This window comes from Lynx rufus, unplaced genomic scaffold (genome assembly GCF_022079265.1).
Source record: "Lynx rufus isolate CCGP_SWC_20201006 ecotype Redwood Valley unplaced genomic scaffold, mLynRuf1.p SCAF_15, whole genome shotgun sequence".
NCBI lineage: Eukaryota > Metazoa > Chordata > Mammalia > Carnivora > Felidae > Lynx > Lynx rufus.
The window spans coordinates 37,285,009-37,307,009 of record NW_025814829.1 but is presented as its reverse complement, the minus strand read 5'-3'; the positions used below and the strand labels follow the sequence as shown (position 1 = coordinate 37,307,009).

Below are 22,001 nucleotides of genomic sequence, written 5' to 3'. Positions count from 1 at the left end.
TCTAAGTATCTCAAATTTAATGTGGCCAAAATCAATCTTGCACTGTTCTCTAGACTATCAGTAAATACCACCACCATCTACCCAGTTGCTTAGGCATCAAACCTTAAAACTTGAGAGAAATATTTTTTTTATCCCCACCCCCATGACATTTAATCTATCACCTCTTGCCGTTGGTTCTCTTTCCAAAGCACAGACTGAATGTGATTGCTTCTCATCTCCTCCATGGCTACAATGGTCTCAACTACCATCATATGTCACCTACTTTACTCTAATGACCAAATCTGTCTCCCCACCTCCACTCTTGGCCCCTACAAATCCATTCTCTACAGGGAAGAGTGACCTACTATCAGTGTAAATCATGTCATACCCATCCTTCCACTTTAGACCTTCCATGGTTGCCATTAGAATAAAAGCTAAAGGGGCGCCTGGGTGGCTCAGTCGGTTAAGCGTCCGACTTCGGCTCAGGTCACGATCTCGCGGTCCGTGAGTTCGAGCCCCACGTCGGGCTCTGGGCTGATGGCTTGGAGCCTGGAGCCTGCTTCCGATTCTGTGTCTCCCTCTCTCTCTGCCCCTCCCCCGTTCATGCTCTGTCTCTCTCTGTCTCAAAAATAAATAAAACGTTAAAAAAAATTTAATAATAAAAAAAAAGAATAAAAGCTAAAATCCTTTACCTGGTACTTCAGGATCTCCCTGGCCTTGTCTCCTAGTCTTCTTTGCTCCCTGCATATCAGCTTCACTGCACCTTGCTGGAGAACACTCTTCCTTCATAATTTTACATGACTGCCTTCTCCATATTTAGATCTCTGCTTGAATATCACCTCTTCAAGGAATCCCTCCCAGACTGCCTATAAGTACTCCGCCCAATTCTTATTCCTCTGCATTATTACCCTGTTTTATTTACCTTACCGCAATTATCACTGTCTAAAATTATTTACGTATGTTTCTTATCTAGCTCACTGAAATAAAAGCTCTGGGAGAACAGAGACTTCATCTTGCTCACTGCTATATTCACAGGACATCTCCTGGCATGGAGTAGGCATCCTCTGATAATACACCATTCTGAGTTGATGAATTAATTGGCTGTTAGCACAGGAGCCCAGGGGTCACTGAAGTGGGGACAGCCAACTCACTCGATAGAAGGCATGTTGGGTGCAGACATCGGGCTGACCTCCTTGGCCTTCTGCAATGCATGTTTCTGGTTGAAGGCCTCCTCTTCTTCTTGTTCATCCTAGACACAGAGCAGGGATGGGTTTGCTGGTATCCCCGTGAAGGAGAATAGCTGCCTTGGCTCTCCCCCCAAGTTCTGGAGACCAGGTGAAATGAGGAAGGCAGGAGAAGAGGTTAACCAAGGCAGTTTGAGGGTGGGTTGGCTCAGAGACTTCAGGAGGCCAGGCGCCAGGCCCTTTTGGAAACAGAACCCTTTCAGCCCTGGCATGGCCAGTTTCTGGTTTCCACGTTGCCCCAAAGGTTTCCTCACAATTCTTCAGGAAATCCATGGAATTCTACCCCAAACTCCTAGCCCTCAGTGGAGCTACCCACAGCTATGGAGGTCAGAAGCTAGAGCCAACACCTCTCAGATGTTCTGCAGTATCTGGAAGTGATGGAGCAGGGCCCTTCTAGGCAGAACCCCATGAAGTAAAATGCTGAGACTGTGCCTCTACTCATGCCCTCTCCTCTGCCAAGCTGAGTGGCATCATCCCAAGTGATCAGGCAGGGACCCCATCCCCTCACCTATATTCCTGTTGTAAATGTCTCCTCTTTGTGATGACACTGGGGAAAGCCAGTTCAGGTTAAATGACTAGAGCTACTAAGAACACACATCTTACTTAGCCTGCTCTGTTTTTCACATACTATACATTATTTCACTTGATCCTAACAATAATCCTGTGAGGTATGCAAAACAGATATATCATTCTCATTTCATCATCTACCCAGTTGATGAAGTGCCCAATGGCATTAGAGAACCATCAGATCCCCAGAGAATGCTTACCTTGGTCAGCTCTTGGGCATTGGCCAGATTGTCTACAGCAATGGCCAAGAACACATTCAGCAGTGTGTCTGGGGTGATGAGTTAAGGATGGGCGAGTAAGAAAAACAAAAGGCTTCAGCAAGACTGAGACGGCATCTCTAGGTCTTTCCTGCCTGGGATACCAGCAGGAACAGAAGTTACCCCAAAGCATTGATTAAGCAGGGGTTATGCAGCCCTGTCTGAAGGGGAATATATATTCCCTCTTCCACTTATCTTCTCTTTGCATAGGACAAAGAAATAGATAAATCCAACCACTCAGGGGCCAAGGTGGAGTAAGGAGGCCTTTAGATAGCTATGGCCTCTCCTCACGGCTTACTGAATAGAGATCGGCTGAACAACATGACAACAGGGAGCTCAATGCAGGAGCTCATGTCTCCTTTCTGAGAGGCTGGAACTGAAGCCCACCTAGACCAATCCTACTACTCTGTTCTTAAAGATGAAAAGAAATGAGATTCCACAGCTCCATCACTGATTGGTTCTCAATAATGGGATGCTAACTTATTTCTCTCATTCTTCTTATCCTGGAAGTCTTCCATATTTCATTTAACAAAAATGTCACAGAGCACACAAGGTCATTATAGAACCTATTTCTATTCCAAGCTCTAACCTCTGAAGTCCCAATTTTCCAACTCTTTTTGGGGTCCATGTGTTGTGGAACACAGAAGTGGTTCCAGCATAAAAGTCCAGGTCTAACTACCCTCAGAGTAATAGGAAAATCAAGGTGCCATTGTGACAAACTGACCTTCTGTTTCTGTGATGCACTGCATTAACTTTCTTTTTATGGGTTTCTCATGTTTGGTTCATTGTCTGCTCTGACCCCTAGAAATTTTCACAGCAGATAACTTAAAGGAGTATCTTCTCTCTGTGAGACTATGGGAAAAGCCAAAGTCCAGCTATATCACATGGCTCTCCTTTTTCACTCCACCAATCCCATTTTAAGGCAAATCTCATTCCCCCAAAACATTTAATGATTGTGTAGAAGTTCACAGTTTATAAGGTGCATCCAAAGAAATTATATCATTTACTATGCACAACAAAGGGGTAAATGCTGTCATCCTCCCCACAGATGTGAAAACTAGAAGTTCATAGAGATTAAGGGACTTTCCCAAGGCCACACAGCTGGTAAACAGAATTGTTGGGATTAAAACATAAATCTTTCTAGTTTATATATTATGACCAGACATAGGTTTGGGAATTAAATGGACTCAATTTCCAGTCTCCCTTTATAATTTAATAATTGTTTGACTTTGGTCAAGTTAGCTCATCTAAATCTTAAGGATTAGATGGTAAGGTAAGGATTAGATGAAATGGTACCTGTAAAACACTTAGTACAGGGTCTCATGAATAGCACAAATACAATAAATGTTGGCTATGCTTAGGAGTATTAGTATTAGTCATAGTACTAATATTTTTGAAAGCTTACTATGTGACCAATCCTATTCTATATTAACATGTAATTAATTTATTAGTATTACAGTATGGTCACTATTTCAGCCTACAGGTATCTTTGTCAACTCTTATTTTCCGCAGCTGATAGCATCTCCAACTGTTCAATGTAAGAGCCTCATAAGTTATTATTTGTGTATGTTGTAGATATAGATAATACTTTATCTTCTTGTTTATATTTGTCTTCTTGACCCAACTACTGTACAATTTCCTTAAAATCAGAATCCTTATTTCTCTTAGTACACTGAACTATATCCACCCCAATGCTACCCTGATGCCCTAAAAAAACCCCACCCACCTCTACCACCATCACCACCCTCCTGAAATGCTGGTCCAGGCAGGCAAAGAGCACAAAGAGGAGCATCTTAAAAAGGATACAGTTTCCAAACAAGGTGAGCACAATGAAATAGATAGCTGACCACATGCCTGAGCTAACTCCACCCTGGGAGCGGATCCCATTGTACATAACCTCATTCCAGTCCTCACCTGTTAGGATCTAGGCAAAGCAAACAATAGGCAAGTCAGAGACCTGGGTTGGTTGAAAAAATGGGGCTAATGCAAAAAGGAAAATTCTCGCCTAGGTTTTTTCCATCTACCTCTTGCTTGGCTATTCTTCCAGGGAGAAAAATAAAGTCATTTTTATGAGCAATTCTAAACTTCCTTCTGATAAGGAAGAAAGGCATTGAAAAATAGAAAGAAAGCATCAAAAGGAAAGATTCTATTCCTCAGACTACAGACTCCCTCCATCTCCAGCTTTGCCAAGTCTATGGTAACCACACAGATCAAGTGGTCTGGTCACTACCAGACTATGCCAGGGGAGCCAAGTGTATAGTTCTTGAGATAGCAGCATTATTAGAAAGAGCCTCATGGGCTCCAGTTCTGGAAACCTGGGTTCTGGTTCAGCCTCAGATTCCAGCTAAACAGTGTTTTCTATAGCACTCGGCATTATTTATTTTTGAGTTTGCCCCCGTGATTTAAAAATATTTTTTGTGGGGGGGGATAGTGGGGGTGGGTGGAAAACATAATTCATTAAATGGACACGTGGGTTAGAAGATGCTTCCAATTTTAGAAAACCATAAATGTGATATGACAGTTTTACTTCTTCCTTACCAATTTGGATGACTTTTACCTCTTTTTCTTGTCTGACTGCGGTGGCTAGAACTTCCAGTACTATGTAGGATAAAAGTGGTGCAAGTAGGCATTATCAACAATTGCTAAGCTATGAAGAGAGCCCAAATGTCCATCGATTGATGAATGGATAAAGAAGATGTGCTACATATATACAATGGAATATTACTCAACCATCAAAAAAAGAAAATCTTGATTTTGCAATGATGTGGATGGAGCTAGAAGGTATTATGCTAAGTAAGACACATCAGAGAATGACAAATACCATATGATTTCACTCATCAACAAAACAGATGAACATATGGTAGGGGGAGGAAAAAGAGGAGAGGGGGAAACAAACCACAAGAGACTCTTAACAATAGAGAACAAACTGAGGGTTGATGGAGGGAGGTGGGTGGGGGATGGGCTAGATGGTGATGGGTATTAGGGAGGGCACCTGTGATGAGCACTGGGTGTTGTATGTTAAGTGATGAATCACTGAATTTTCCTTCTAAAACCAATATTGCGCTGTATGTTGGCTAACTAAAATTTAAAAATAAGATAAAATAAAATAAATAAAATAACAGTAAACATTAAAAAAAGTGGTGCAAGTAGACATCTTTGTCTTGTTCCTAGTCTTAGAGAAAAAGGTTTTAGCTTTTCACCACTGAGTATGATTTGGCTGTGGGTTTGTCATATATGGCCTTTATTATGTTGAGGTATGTTCCTCCTATATACACTTTATTGAGAGTTTTATCATGAATGAATGTTAAATTTTGTTACATGCTTTTTCTGCATCTATTAAAATAATCATATCACTTTTATCCTTTATTTTGTTAATGTGGTATATCACATCAATTGATGTATGGATATCAAACCATCCTTGCATTCCTGGAATAAAGCCCACTTGATGGTGGTCATAAATACCATAAGTTACTGAATGTCTTTGCCTTAATATCTCTTGCAAACTCACAAGTATGGGGAAAAGGCCAATCAGGTAGTTATAATAGAGCTCTTCCATTATTGGTAAGAATGTAGCTACAGAAATTCTAGGAATTATTGTGTTGATAATTATTCAACAAGAATCCCAGTTGCCTGGAATGAGCCTGGAAAGGAAAAGTAGTATTCTATTAACATATCACCATTTTTCAGTGTGAGCTCCAAAAGATCTTACTTAACATTTTTACCTGCCAGTTGGGCTCATACCTGGAATACAGTCATGATGGCTGCCGGAAAGGTGTCAAAGTTTGCTGAAGGAGTCCCATCATTAAAGTTAAACCTGAGAAAGAAGTTCAGAGAGAAGAATAAAATGAAAATCTCACATACCAAGTTTTTCCCTTCCTGAGATTTTTCCCTTTTTATCACTTCTTTTACTCTTTCTCCACATCCTCTTCTTCCTTCATTTCTCCCTATTCAATGTAACTTAGGAAGATGGCATTATTAGTGGCTATTACTGATGCACTGTGCACTTTGAAGGGCATGGATAATGAGATAGGGTTTGGGCTGACCCTGAGTTATAAGGCCCCATGCTGTACATTTCAGGGACAGTTCCCAAGAGAGGGGTCTTTTCCAGAACCAGAATCCTGTACAGTGTGAAAAGGTTAAAAACAGAGACCACCACACACACTCAGTGGTTGATGGGCCATGGAAAAAAGCAAACAAGATGATATCATGGTGGTCAAATTAGAAACCCGAGTGCTCACAGGCTGAAGACTAGGTTTTGAGGCTCCTTTGGATGGAAAGTTCATTGGTGCTTACCTGCCCCCAAACAGCTGCATTCCTAGGAGAGCAAAGACAACGATGAAGAGGAAGAGGAGGAAGAGCAAACTGATGATAGACTTCATAGAACTCATCAAGGAGACCACCAGATTTCGCAGAGATGCCCAATACCTACAAAACCCAAACACTGTAGCAGTGAACACTGAATATAAACTTATCCCCAATCCAGCTGGGAATCTGCCTGGTAGTGTATGAAATGTGCTGCATTTGTATATTTGTGTGAAGGAGAGATGTCAGCAACAATGAGGCTCCCCTTGGGAATGTGACATGGGATCTGGCGTCATAGATACTTTTCTGGTTTGATATTTGGGGAAGGAGGAACTGAAGAATGGAGCAGGGACATGGTAGGGAAGGGGAACATATGGCGAGGGAGAACAGGGGATGGAAGGAAATATAATATAATAAGGGAGAGAGAAGCTTCCGCTCTCACAGGTGGTTGGGAAGAGTCCAGTTTATGATCACTTACTTGGTTATTTTAAATATTCTTAGAAGCCGGAGAGCTCGCAAGACACTGATTCCAAAAGATGTACCAGGTCTGAAGATTGCCCAGACCACTTCAAAGATACTGCCCACTGTGACCTAAAGAGCCAAACCCAGCCACAGTGAGGAGGAGGAGAAGAGCAGAGCCTTCTGGCATTCAGCAGTCAGCACTTTTCATTGGGCTACGGTGAAATTGAAACTCTCCCCACCCCACCCGGCACAGCTCCAACAGGACTACCTATTTGTGAAGGCTGCCAAAGGAAAATGAGACTCTACTGCCTCCCTCCCCACTTCTCTCCACTCCTCTTCCTGACTTCAGTCCTTCATGCTGGAGATTGGTTCACTGACTGCTGTTTTGTCCTTGGTGAAAACTACAAGAGCCAGTGTGCCTCTGCACAAATTTGATAGCCACAAGCGTTCTTACACAGTAACTCCTTGAACAGACAGACAAAAGAGTGATACTCAAAGCAAAGAAACAAATTTGAGTTAATGCAGGTTGCATCCCAATGTAAAAACCTCAGAGAACGTCCACGTTCTCTCACCGTCCGAGAATTTAGCACTAACAAGAATCACTAACAAGAAGCACTAACAAGGTTCATTCACCTATATGTGAAGCATCTTTTAGCCACACAGGTCCCATGTACCCCAATGTGACAGTACTACTTGGTGGTACAGAATCTGATTGCCGTGGGAAGGAGTAGTGTCAAATTAACATTTTGGCTTTGTTTTCATTATATGTTCACTGAATGTCTACTATATTCTACACAGTGCTCTAGGACAAATAACAAAAATTAATCCTCACTGCAATGCTGAGAAGTATGTAGAGAGGGAATGGTCTTTCACTAGCTGTTATGCCTGAAAATTGCCCGTACCCAGAAGCATATGTTCCAAGTTAAAATGCAGATTGGCAAGTGCTCAAAATCGTTAGCACATAACTGAAGATTTGGCAGGAACAGAAGTGGGCTTGGCAGAAAGAGAAGTGGTTCAGGAACTCAAAGTTTTGCAACCTAGTTCTGCTGCTAACTGGCTATGTGAACTTGCACACGATGTTCTCTATTTACTCATTTTCAAATGAGAAAGATAATTCCTGATATGTAATAGAGTGGTTAGGAGTCCCAAAAGCAGTGGAGGACAAAAATGTATGTCAAAACATCTTGAAGGCACACATTTATATATCAACACATTTATATATCAACAGTATTTAGGAAGTGAACACTGGATGAAATAGTCTATGTGGGAACTTGCTAATACAAGTGTGTGTGTGTGTGTGTGTGTGTGTGTGTGTGTGTGTGTGCACGTTTGCATGACAGTATATCTAGGTAACTTTCCCAATTTTAAACTGAACTAAAAAATACACAAATATATAAGCTTCTCTCTCTCTCTCTTTTTTTTTCTTTTTTTTTTTTCTTTCTTTTTTTTTTTTTTTTTTTTACTGAACCACCTTCTGGAATCAGTTCCTTTGTTCTCTCTCAGGCTTCCCCCAAGACAATAAGTGGTTCAAAACTTACTATGGGTAGATCTGTCAAATTCATACAGCTATCCACTTAAGTGTGCACCATGGTATACGTGTTATACTTCAATAAAAACATTAAAAGTAAAAGAGCTTTAAAAAAACAAACAAACCAACCCTACAGTGGGAAGGATTCACTCATTCCTGACCTCCCTGTAGCTAACTTACTTATTCCCCTTTTATAAATTCTGATTTCAGTGCTTCATGCTGAGCAATGGAGCAAGCTGCTTATCTCAAACCATGGCATATCAACACGAAGCAGGAGGACAGGTGGGCTCCAAAGCACTTACCCCAAAATCAAAACAGTTGAATGAAGAGTGAAAGTAAAGTCGAGGCCCCATGCCATACATCTTCAAGGACATCTCCAAGAGGAACAGTCCCAGAAACAGAAATTCTGCATAGTCTGAAAGCATCAAAAGAAGAAGCCTTTGTTCCATAGATGGCATGGGCTCCTGCATGCCCCAGCCCGACACTCTCACCTACAGAGGAGCCCTGAACACCAGCAGGACCCATAATGCAAAGACATTCGCTGACTGTGTCAAGTCAAAGCCAGGCAAAACCTGATGATATCTGCGTACACTCTGATCTGGGAGTCCCAAGCACACTCGCATATTAGCTTTGCTCTTTTTCAACAGGTGGATTTGTCACTATCCTTTAAATGGTATACAGCTCTCAGGAGAGAAAGAAAGAGCTTTACCATGGCTTTGATGCAACAGCCAGATTCGACCTATATACACCCAGCTGTGACAGCATCCTGGATCTTCATTGACACCCAGTGGCAGCCTTACTCAGAGCTGACCTATAAGTTCCCTTATTGGTCTACTGGAGGTAACCATTGCCCTAAGAACTTTCTCCCCAGGACTTAGGTGACCAAACTCTCTACACCACTGAGCCTACACCATTGAGCCTAAGTGAAGGCTTTAAAGTACCCAAGGCTAACACTATCTTATTGACTTCTCAATAAGTTAGTGGTTCAATGATGAATGACAAGGGGAATGGTCATGTGATATCCCAACCCCTTGAGGACAACTCTAGCCTCCCTCACAGAACACTGCCAGGTCCAGTAGGATGCCTGCTCTCTTACATTCATATTCCAATTCGGCAGCACCTGTGACAGCCAGTAGTCACTATTCACTTACAGAGGAGATGGGTGAGCCACTGGGGCTGGTTGTGATGGACGATGGCCACACAGGCAGTGTTGAGAGCCACAAGGCTCAACACAATCCAGTAAAACACCTGCGATTTGACCATGTGGCGGATAGAGATGCGCAGAAGCCTTTCTTTGTGCCGGAAATAGGAGGCCCCATCCACCTTTGCACTTTTGATGCTGGCTCGGGCAAGAGGTGTGCCTAAGGGGAGACAAGTACAGAAGAAGAATGAGGCTGCGCAACAGATCACCCTCCATGGCAAGGGGGCCTTCAAAGGGGGAGATGGACAGCTTCAGTTGGCTCAGTGACCACCATGTTGCAGGCCCAAGGAATCCCCTTGATATGGGCTAAGTGTTTCCATAGCAGAGATCCCTGGTTATCCTCACTGGACACTCTAAGTTTTAGGAAACCAAAAGATTCCCTGGGCATGACATGAAACATACATCCAGTGTTCTGAATCCTAACAGGATGATGTTTATGTTTTTCATAGATTAAGCTTCTTTCTGGCCTTTCCTTTTAAATATGCTTCAGGCATTGGAGTCAATTGGCTGCATTTGTGGTATTTCTACCACTGGCAGCCTAAAGCAGCAATGAGCTCTGTACAACTCTTCTGCTTTTACCCTATGACCCAGCAATAGCACTGCTAGGAATTTATCCAAGGAATACAGGAATGCTGAAGCATAGAGGCATACATACCCCAATATTTACAGCGATGCTTTCAACGATAGCCAAATTATAGAAAGAGCCTAAATGTCCATCAACTGACGAATGGATAAAGATGTGGGGTGTGTGTGTGTGTGTGTGTGTGTGTGTGTGTGTGTGTGTGTAATGGAATGCTACTTGGCAATGAGAAAGAATGAAATCCTGCCATTTGCAGCAACGTGGATGGAACTGGAGGGTATCATGCTAAGTGAAACAAGTCAGTCAGATAAAGACAGATACTATATGTTTTCACTCATATGTGGATCTTGAGCAACTTAACAGAAGACCAGGGGGAAGGGAAGGGGAGAAAAAGTTACTAACAGATAGGGAGGGAGGCAAACCATTAGAGACTCTTAAATACAGAAAACAAACTGAGGGTTGATGGGGGAGGTGAGGGAGAGGGGAAAGTGGGTGATGGGCGATGAGGAGGGCACTTGTTGGGATGAGCACTGGGTGTTGTATGGAAGCCAATTTGATAATATATTTAAAAAGGTTGAAGTGAGACCCTTCCCTTTTTCTGGGGAGGTAAAATCTGCATTGACCAGAATGTCTGGGAACCTGGGATTGAAGAGGGTTTTTAAGGGTTGTCAGTAACAATCTGTTTAAACATCACATGGAAGTAGGTAGGTACCACTGTGGCTAAGCAAATGATTCCAGGGTCTCAAATGGGGGTCACTAGAAGCATCAGGTCCTCAGGATCTTCTGAACAATATCCCAAAGTGGGTTCTCATTATCACATTCAGGACAGAAAGTATATATATATGTAAAAGGGATACATCTGACACACTTGAAGAATCTGGTTGGATTCTTAGCCCTCAACCCCATGGTCCATTTTTTCTCTGCAACTCACTGTCATCTATTAGATTTCCAAGACTTTCTCTTTTTCTGGATTCTTTGGATTCTGTTCCTCTTTGTGGTGCTTCTCAAAAGACATGATCTTTCTTTACATAGAAGATTCAGACCAATAAAAGAAGATCTAACTGGTTCCACTCACCCACAGAGGAGATATCAACACAGTGCTCATCACTGGAGTCTCGAGTCATGGCCTCTGTCCGGCTCCTTTTGATGGTTGCCCTTCGAAGCACTGTACCAGGGAAGGGGAAGTCCAGTGAAAGAACACAAGAACAATCAGATCATTCAGGTCAAAGCTGAGGACTCTGTGCCAGAGGCCTCTTGACACAGGCGACTGCCTTGAAACAGCTGAGCCATGGTTACAGAAATCACAAATGTCTATAGAAACATGACTCGTGTGCTCAGCAGCACGTTGAAACACATGTGCTCCAGAGTCCTTGCCAAACCCTATCTACACGCAGTCGTAAATAGGCACTCCATATCTATTTGTTCTGGTTCTTCATAAACAATACCACTTCCTGGGGCGCCTGGGTGGCTCAGTTGGTTAAGCGTCTGACTTCAGCTCAGGTCATGATCTCACAGTTCATGAGTTCGAGCCCCGCATTGGGCTCTGTGCTGACAGCTCAAAGCCTGGAGCCTGCTTCAGATTCTGTATCTCCCTCTCCCTCTGCCCCTCCCTAGTTCATGCTCTGTCTCTCTCTGTCTCTCAATAATAAATAAATGTTAAAAAAATAAAAAAAACAAAATAATGCCACTTCCTGCTAATGAAAGTGGTCCCAAGATGATCCCTGCAAATTTTCAAAGAAGATCCCTTTCCATGCCACTGGTTGTATGATGGTCTTTTCATTGCACAGTAGCAATCACACGCCCTAGAACAAAGCAGCTATTGGAGTTCATTTTCATCACTTCAAAAAGCATTTAAATCCATGACTCAATTCCCTTCATTTTAAAGCATGAGGGATTTTATGACAGAGAGACTTTCATTTCAAATCCCAGAGCACCACTCTTTTTATTTCTTTCTCTTTTGATCAAGAGATTGCCACAGCGTAAGAGGGCGCAAATGCAGTAAAGCGTTGGAGCACTTCCTTACCTTCTAAGGCTGATGTTCCAGCGTTTTTATTTTCTTCAGCAAGCATGACTTCCTCTATATGGAAATAAATGGTTTAGTAAATTATCTGTAAATGTCAAAATATTTCACAGGATGAAAAATCCTCTAGGGACAGCTGTGGCCCCAGGGCAACAGAGAGAGAGCAAAGAGTTCATAGCTCCATGCAAGCACCAGCTTCAGAAAGACATCAAGGGTCACAGAGGGAGCTCCCAAGTGCAGATGAGAACAGAAAGGAAGTTCTTGTAGTAAGGGGGCACTTGGAGGTTGACTGTTAAAATTCAGCCCTGTGTCGGGTAATATTTGTTGAGAGAAAGAACTTACCTCTTTCTAACCAAAATCTCCTAAACTGATAGCAATGAAAATTTTCCATTTCTATTTTTTTCCTTCTATCCAGGTTCTTTAAACTTTTTCTAGCAGTAGGCGCTTCCTTGGTTCTTCTTGTCGGCAGCACATACAAGGCATACCAGGGCAACATCTACTGCCTCGTTCAGGCGATAAAACCATGTTTTGAGCTCCAGCCAGTCTACTTCTTTGAGGAGGAGCAGCGGAAGATGCTAATGGCATCTTGTGGGCTTGCTTCCTCTTACCCCCACACTACAGTCTGCCTTGCTTGGGCAAAAGAGGCTCAGGTCTGTCGTGAATTTGGCCCTCTGATAGAACGAAAAATAAATATCTGGTTTTTGTCCACCTTCCTGGCACAGAGCTCCAAAAACCCTTGGAATTTACTGTCTTTTGTATGCTAACTAGACAACTCACTGTCGACGATGCCTACATTACTTAAGGATCTGCATCGGTCACCAGAAAAACCAACCATATGATTAGGTTATAACTTTCAGCCTCATTCCCCCTCCCAGTTCCCATGATGGGAGAGAGGCTGGAGAATGCACAATCACCAATGCCCAATGATTTAATCAAGTATGTCTACATAATGGAATCTTCAGGAAAAACAACAACAACAACAAACCCTCCATGAGGGGGCTCAAGGAGCTTCGGAGTTAGTGAATATGTCAAGGTGCTGGGAGAGTAACGTGCCTGAAAGGGGCATGGAGGGTCTGTGTCCCCCTCTACCCTCCACCTTACCCGAGGAATCTCTTCCATTTGGTTATTCCTGAGTTGGATCCTTTGTAATAAACTGGTGATAGGAAGTATAGCTTTCCTGAGTTCTGGAAATCATTCAAGGAATGATCAACCTGGAACCCTCTAAATTGGCAACTGAGTGGGTAAAAATGCAAGTCACTTCGGGATTCCACTTGTGGCTGGTGCGTGAAATGATGGCAGGCTTGTGGGACTGAGTCCCTAATCTGTGGGATCTGCACTAACTTCTGGTGGTGTTTAGTGTCAGAATTGAATTGAATTTTTGGATACCCAACTGGAGAACTGAAGGACTGGCCAGTGTTGGAATGCTGTGTCTGGTTGTCAGTATTTGGAAAAGAATCAAGCGGTTCCTTGGATTTTCCTCTTGACCTCCCCAGGAACAGTCCTGTATTCCAGGGAGGTATCATCACTAGTGGGCTATTTTCTAGTAAGACTTGTTAGGATAAACCTCACTAGCATTCCTCCAAACTTACAAACTAGCCCTTCTGTCCCATATCTGACAGGATTCTGTGTCTCCATTGGGAGTGATGTGGATGAGTTTAATCCTCACCCCAACCTCAGCCATAGGCAGGAAGCTGGAAGCTGGAAGCCATCAGTCCTTAAGATCCCAGCTGCTGGGGAAAAGCTTGCAGCAGGCTCTATTAAATGATGGTTTCATTTAAGCAATTGTAACAAGTAAAAGGACAAGCAGAAGAGGGTAAAGTCATTACCATAATTCCACCTGCATATAAAACTGAGAGCATATAATGTATTTCCCAGGGAGGGGAACATTTTGAAGCTCGGAGGGTACCACTCAGGATAGCTATTATACCAAGGCATAAATGTTTAGCTTTCCTTTTTAGTACAGCCTCTGGCAAAACTTTAAGTTAACAGGTTAAATGTTATTGGTGAGATGCTCCTTTATGCAGACATAGAGGTTTTAAAGTCATTTACAGCACACATTGTTCAGAGGACATCATTTAAAGATTAGGTACTCGTTAAAATACCTCATAGCAACATGAATGACCTCAGCCAGGGAGGCACATCTGCTATGTACAGTGCCTGGGTGCTGGGTGGGCTAATCTGAGGACCCCCAAGGCAGAAGGAGGGCGCGTGGTGCTGCTGAGTATCTCTGGGAAGTGCTTGAGGGCTCTGGATGTGCGGAAGCTGCCCCCACCTTCCCCCATAGCCTTTTGCCAAGTTCTCTCTCGAACTTGAGAGTCTCTTTCCAGGGAAATGTAACCCATATGTCTCTGATTCACTCACACCCCATTTGCAAAGAGAAGGGCCAGGAAGCCCAATCTGACGTTGCAGTGCGTCTTTTTTTCTTAGAAGGAGAGAGCTGGCTTTGCCAACTGGAAGAAAGTGGAGCCTTGGAATTCTGCATGTATCTGAAAAGCAGAGCCACAAAGAACAGCGTCCTGTGCTGCCTGACCACGAGTCGGGTCATGGACAGGGTGGGCAACGTTCTTTTCCAGTTCTGCTGCCAGACTGCTCCCTGGGGTGGTCTGTCAGATGGCTCCTCCACCCAGGAAGCCAAGGACAGTGGGGAACTTCAAGCTGGCTGCCAGACCTGGAGACAAATCTGCTCAGTAAGGCTGAGTTAACATTCTGGAAAGGAGGAGAGGTTCACATTCACCCCTACCCGAGAACCTCGGAGGAGAAAGGGCAAATTGAAAGTATAGTCAGTGGGTATGGTACATGCTTCTAGAAGCAGCGAAGGAATGCAGGTGGTCCTAAATGGGAGGTGCTTATTGTCTGGCTTTGAAATGGCACTTTTAATCATATGTACTCTCTCATCCCTGACAGATGATCAAAAGTTGACTCCAGAGCTGAGACAGAGCTTTTTTGTCTTGGTGGGTAGAAGAGGAGTGCCATGGTGTCATTCCTAACCTGCTATGGAAGAATAAGTCTCAGGCAACTAAGCATCAAATCATATTCCAAATTTTTCTGGAGAGATCTCACATCTGTGCTATGCTTTCTACCAAGAATAGAGGGGAAAAAATGCTGTCATGTGTATCTTTTTATTAAAATAAATTCCTCTTTGCTCAGGATGAAAATAAAGATATATAACACCAATGCAATGTAATCTTTAGAATAATAAGGAAAGCAAATGCATCCATTTTACTGACAGATATGCGGTGATTGATACCCCTTCATGAGCAGCTGAGCCACAGTCAAACTTGAAGCTGGTGGTTCTGTGGGTTAACAAAATCATGATAGGTTTGGACCTATCCTCAAGGCAGAGCCTCATAGCGAGGAACTGGTGATAGCTCAGGAAATAGGAATCACCAGTTCTCACCATCAGGTATTACCCGGCTCACCGCAGTGGCCTCGCCGTCGGTCCCCTGCTTCTGACCTTGCCCTCCTACAGTGTACTCTCAATGCAGCAGCCAAAGGGCCCCCTCAAAATCTTCAATCAGACCATGTCCCACCTCAGCTCCAAACCCTCCAATGGTTCTTGCATCACTAACAGCACAGCCCCGAACTCTTACAATGGCCTATAAGTTCTGCCCACTCCTCTCATCACTGGCCCCACCCTGTCTTCCTGCCCCTCTCCCTTTACTCATTCTTCCTTCTATTCCTGGAATATTCTTGGCTTGCTTCCACACTAGAGTCTTAGCACTGAGATATCCCCCTCAGACCTTCCCATGACTTACCACCTCAACTCCTTCAAGTCTCTCCCCAAAAGGGTCTCCCTGATCTCCCTATTTCAAAACACAACCTACCCTACACCCCATAACCCTACCTTGATCTGTTTTCCATGGTACTTGTCACCTTCTTACAAGTTATTCATTTATTATTTTGTTTATCCCTGCCTTCTCCAATAGAGGGGAATGGGCTTCACATGAAAGGGGCTTTGGTGAGCTGGTGGTCTGTTTGGTTCATTGCTGTATCTCAAGTACCTAGGACAGGGGCTGGCACAAAGCAAGTGCTCAAATATTTGTGGAATGAATGGACTGTGGTTGCTGCTGCTGGTGGTCATTATAATTATCAGCAGTAGTGTACAATGTCACCCACCCAACCCAGCTCCAGGAGCTAGCTATGTTACCTTTCACTCAGTTCACCTTGCTAAACTGTGAGCCTCGTGAAGGTGTTCGGTAGAATAGGAACAGTTAGTCCCCGAGGAAGAAAGAGGGACCAGCATGGAGCCCACAAAGCCGGTGAGGCATCCAGAGCTACTCTCTGCTCTGGCCAAGGCTGCTCCTGTGAATGGAGGCACCAGGGGTGCTCAGGGGGACGTCTACACTGATGTCTGTGCAGCCTGCCAGGCCTCACCTGCTTTGTCTATCCAGGCGCGGTACCCATTCAGCTCACGCTCAATCTGCTGCTGCCGCCGCAATTTCATGAAAGCTCTCCGGTTCTCCACTCTCTCTCTCTCTTTGGCAAATTCGCTGTGGATGAGAAGGATGAGATTCATAAGCAGTGAACTGGGGTAGTGCCGTGACTAAAAGGAAGGGTGAAGCAAGTAGGAGCAAGAGAGTGTTTGAGCAGGTGACTCTCTATGCCCCATTTCCCCCTTCCTTTGTTCCAGGCTGCAACTATCACCTCCTTAAAATGCTGTTCAGAAACATACTTTGTTCGGCCTCACTCAAGAAGCTTTCCCAGATCAGTTTCATCCCAGTCATCACTAACACCCTCTGCTTGCTCTATTTTATTTTATTTTATTTTTTATTTTTAAAAAAATTTTTTTTTCAACGTTTATTTATTTTTGGGACAGAGAGAGACAGAGCATGAACGGGGGAGGGGCAGAGAGAGAGGGAGACACAGAATTGGAAACAGGCTCCAGGCTCTGAGCCATCAGCCCAGAGCCTGACGCGGGGCTCGAACTCCCGGACTGCGAGATCGTGACCTGGCTGAAGTCGGACGCTTAACCGACTGCGCCACCCAGGCGCCCCTGCTTGCTCTATTTTAAAAGGTACTTTCTTAGTCAGGTGACAAACTAGGGTTCAAAATGCTACGTTCTGTTTCCCCAGCTACAACATAAGGCCATTAACCCTCCTGAGGGGCACACCTACCCTTTATGCTTTTAATAACAACAGTGATTAATCTATATGGACCAATTATGTGCCAGCCCTGTATGAAGTTTTTCATACCCATGGACTCTAATTTAATCCATTACAGTCACCATGTGAAGTAATAAGTACTATTAAAATTCCTATTTAACTGATGGGGAAACCAAGGATTAGAGAAGGGAAGTAACTTGCTGGGATCTAAAGTCTAACCATAGTGCCGTGCTTCCTCTGGCATCCTGCATCCTGTGACACTCTATAAGGGCTGCCACTGAAGACCATTGACACCAATGCCTTGAAGGACTGAGTGCTGTGTGAAGATGGCTAGTGGAGGTTAAACAGGAAAGGGAAGGACACGGGAAGGGCACCTGGCTCCAAAAGAAAGAGAGTAGGAAGATGGGAGGGATATGAGAGGAGATAATGAGATAGATGGAAAGCCAAGGTCAGGGTCAGGGAGAAGACACAGTCCACTGACAGGTGCAAGGGACCAGAGCCACTCTGTGGCACAAGACGATGAAAAGCCTAAACCCCTGGGTGGCGGAGGGGGGGGGGGAGGGGAGGAGAGGGTGGGTGGCGTGGAAAGGGAAAAGAGACACAAGGGCTTCCTGGTAGAGAGGAAGATGAGCAAATTCAATGGCTGAGCAAATGGGGTTAAAGAAATATTCATTTGTTAATAGGCCTCTCTAGCAACCACCTCTACCAACGCCCTTCTCATCAAACACCCCTCCAGGCTACAATGCCCTTAGTAGTGTAGTGCCTCTCCAGCCTCGGCTCAGGCATGCTCCCTACTACCTGGAAGCTGTTGCCCTTAGCCAAGGTGCTCCCCACAGCTAGAGAGCTTCAGCCTGACAATGAGGGAGCCCAGCACCCACTGTAAAAAGTTGTATTTCGAAGGAAAGTTGCTTTGCTTTAAGAATGAAGTAAGCTGTCTCCGGGTGTCATCATCTTCTCTGTTCTCATGTATCAGAATTCAGCCGCTCAGCTGCTGAGGGGCCACACTGGGGGCTTAACAATAAAAGCATATGAAGAAACAACTATGGCAAGGGCACATTAGACTATGAATGCAGAATTTGTGAGGATGACCCAAGAGTGCTTGGTCTGAGCAAGGCTATACTTTGCTGATCTAAGATAGCTTCTTGAAGATCTTGGGCAATCAGCTCCAGCCTTGGTAACAGTGACACTTTTGTTTTGAAGTTTATTTTAATTCCAACTAGCATACAGTGTCATATTAGTTTCTGGTGTTTCCATACAAATGTTAGAATTGTTTGTTCTGTCTCTGTGAAAAATGCTGTTGGTATTTTGATAGGGATTTCATTAAATCTGTAGATTACTTTGGGTAGTATAGACATTTTAACAGTATTTGTTCTCCCAATCCGTGAGCATGGAATGTCTCTCTATTTCTTTTTGTCCTCTTCAACTTATTGCATCAATGTTTTATAGTTTTCAGAGGCCAGGTCTTTCACCTCATTTGTTAAATTTATTCCTAGGTATGGTATTATTTTCGGTGCAACTGTAAATGGGATTGTTCTCTTACTTTCTCTGTTATTTCATTATTAGTGTATAGAAATGCAATGGATATCGGTATATAGGTTTTGTATCCTGGGACTTTACTGAATTCACTGATCAGTTCTAGTAGTTTCTTGAGGGAGTCTTGAGGGTGTTCTGTATATAGCATCATGTCATCTGCAAATAGTGAAAGTTTTACTTCTTCCTTACCAATTTCCATGACTTTGATTTCTTGTTCTTGTCTGACTTCTGTGGCTAGGGCTTCCAGTAGTAAGTTGAATAAAACTTTACATCTGTAAAGGTGTCACTTACAGGCAGTGATGAGTCGTGCAGAGGCCCCATGAAGATCAGCTTGCCCATCAACACCAGGCCCCATTCCATAGCAACATGCTCCAGCCACACGGGGCTTTTACTTTTGCACTAGTACCTGGACATCAGCTCCCAGTTTGGCTAAGCTGTCTCTCCCCAGTACCAACTTGTATAAAGGTACACCTCAACTAAATTTGCACTTTATTCCTTTCACCTCCTCTTGCCTGGAACAACAGTGTGATTGATCTATCACTGGTTTCGAGTATGTTATTTCTCTAAAAAATTTTTTTTTCTTAGCGTGTATTTATTATTGAGAGACAGAGAGAGACAAAGCATGAGCATGGGAGGGGCAGAGAGAGGAGGAGACACAGAATCTGAAGCAGGCTCCGGGCTCTAAGCTGTCAGCACAGAGCCGGATGCGGGGCTTGAACCCACAAACCATGAGATCATGACTTGAGCTGAAGTTGGATGCTCAACCGACTAAGCCACACAGGTGCCCCGGTGAGTATGTTATTTCTTTATTGGCTTATTAACAGAAATTATCCTGTGTACTATTGGCTTGTCAAATTCCTGCAGTGAACTTTCATTAAATAAATTGCTGGAAAAGTCAAACTCAGTCTCTGAGCATAATTTTTCTTCCAAAATAAAACATTGTTCATATCCAGGAAGGAAGAAACCAGCCAGGGGTTGAGGGATGTGTCACAGCCCCAGGGCAGAGGAAGAGGAGGCACCTCATTCACCCTTTCCTACCAAGATAGATGGATTCCTTGGCACAGACACCTTATCATGGTCATGGTCAGGCTGAGGGCATGGGAATAAGGCATATTAAAAGGAGAAATCATGAGCTTGTCTTCAGGTTCAGATGGTTCTATCAACACTGTTTTGGGGGAATGGAGAGGGAGACAGTCAAAATGAAGAGTCCAGGGCCATTGAGAGTCAGAATAACAGAATACAAGCCGTGGGGCACCGCCTTTCCTTGCCTTCTTCCCTGGATGTCAACAATTAGAAAGAAACAAGGGGCTGGATTGGTTCATGGTAACACCATCTATCAAGGTTTTTACCTTTGGCTCTTTGTTTTCTTTCTATCCTTCCTGTCCAATTAGTGTGCCATGTTCTGTTGGTTCTATCTTCAAAACAGCACTTGGATCAACCTTTCCTCTTTGTCCTAACTGCCTTGGTCCAGGACCTCATCATTTTATGCCTGGATTATTGCAATAGCACTTACATGGTCTCTCAACCACCTGTTTCTCTTCTCTTCATTTTATCCATCTCACTCACTCTTTCTAAAACACACATTATTCAGCCTCTACTACAAAGCTGTAATCATCAAGACAGCATGGTATTGGCACAAAAACAGACACACAGACCAATGGAATAGAATAGAAACCCCAGAACTAGACCCACAAACGTATGGCCAACTCATCTTTGACAAAGCAGGAAAGAACATCCAATGGAAAAAAGACAGCCTCTTTAACAAATGGTGCTGGGAGAACTGGACAGCAACACGCAGAAGGTTGAAACTAGACCACTTTCTCACACCATTTACAAAAATAAACTCAAAATGGATAAAGGACCTAAATGTGAGACAGGAAACCATCAAAACCTTAGAGGAGAAAGCAGGAAAAGACCTCTCTGACCTCAGCCATAGCAATCTCTTACTCGACACATCCCCAACGGCAAGGGAATTAAAAGCAAAAGTGAATTACTGGGACCTTATGAAGATAAAAAGCTTCTGCACAGCAAAGGAAACAACCAACAAAACTAAAAGGCAACCAACGGAATGGGAAAAGATATTTGCAAATGACATATCGGACAAAGGGCTAGTATCCAAAATCTATAAAGAGCTCACCAAACTCCACACCCGAAAAACAACCCAGTGAAGAAATGGGCAGAAAACATGAATAGACACTTCTCTAAAGAAGACATCCGGATGGCCAACAGGCACATGAAAAGATGTTCAGCGTCGCTCCTTATCAGGGAAATACAAATCAAAACCACACTCAGGTATCACCTCACGCCAGTCAGAGTGGCCAAAATGAACACATCAGGAGACTATAGATGCTGGAGAGGATGTGGAGAAACGGGAACCCTCTTGCACTGTTGGTGGGAATGCAAATTGGTGCAGCCGCTCTGGAAAGCAGTGTGGAGGTTCCTCAGAAAATTAAAAATAGACCTACCCTATGACCCAGCAATAGCACTGCTAGGAATTTATCCAAGGGATACAGGAGTACTGATGCATAGGGGCACTTGTACCCCAATGTTCATAGCAGCACTCTCAACAATAGCCAAATTATGGAAAGAGCCTAAATGTCCATCAACTGATGAGTGGATAAAGAAATTGTGGTTTATATACACAATGGAATACTACGTGGCAATGAGAAAAAATGAAATATGGCCTTTTGTAGCAACGTGGATGGAACTGGAGAGTGTGATGCTAAGTGAAATAAGCCATACAGAGAAAGACAGATACCATATGGTTTCACTCTTATGTGGATCCTGAGAAACTTAACAGGAACCCATGGGGGAGGGGAAGGAAAAAAAAAAAAAAGAGGTTAGAGTGGGAGAGAGCCAAAGCATAAGAGACTGTTAAAAACTGAGAACAAACTGAGGGTTGATGGGGGGTGGGAGGGAGGGGAGGGTGGGTGATGGGTATTGAGGAGGGCACCTTTTGGGATGAGCACTGGGTGTTGTATGGAAACCAATATGTCAATAAATTTCATATATATATATATATATATATATATATATATATAAAAGAAGAACATAATTAGATAGAACTACAAAAAAAATAAATAAATAAAATAAAATAAAACACACATTAGATCTGATCACTTCTAAACCTAAAACAATAATCACAGTGAGTAGCATTTGTAAGGCCCTTTCTAGTTTCTGAGCACCTTCATACATTTTGCTCATATTTTTTTATAATCACTCTGAG

The 22,001-nt window shown here is 43.5% G+C and overlaps 1 protein-coding gene across 3 annotated transcripts in view; it reads right to left on the bottom strand.

Moving 5' to 3' along the window:
• Positions 1-22,001, bottom strand: part of CACNA1E (calcium voltage-gated channel subunit alpha1 E) — a 310,524-nt gene that overhangs the window by 69,484 nt on the left and 219,039 nt on the right. For all 3 annotated transcript variants that reach the window (XM_047077294.1, XM_047077295.1, XM_047077296.1), the window contains exons 8-18: positions 16,515-16,630; positions 12,144-12,197; positions 11,196-11,285; positions 9,491-9,700; positions 8,642-8,754; positions 6,828-6,940; positions 6,341-6,472; positions 5,789-5,861; positions 3,854-3,971; positions 1,991-2,058; positions 1,131-1,228 (exon numbers count right to left, since the gene is read on the bottom strand). In XM_047077294.1, the coding sequence (XP_046933250.1) occupies positions 1,131-1,228; positions 1,991-2,058; positions 3,854-3,971; positions 5,789-5,861; positions 6,341-6,472; positions 6,828-6,940; positions 8,642-8,754; positions 9,491-9,700; positions 11,196-11,285; positions 12,144-12,197; positions 16,515-16,630 (1,185 nt within the window). The remainder of the gene's footprint in view (positions 1-1,130; positions 1,229-1,990; positions 2,059-3,853; positions 3,972-5,788; positions 5,862-6,340; positions 6,473-6,827; positions 6,941-8,641; positions 8,755-9,490; positions 9,701-11,195; positions 11,286-12,143; positions 12,198-16,514; positions 16,631-22,001) is intronic.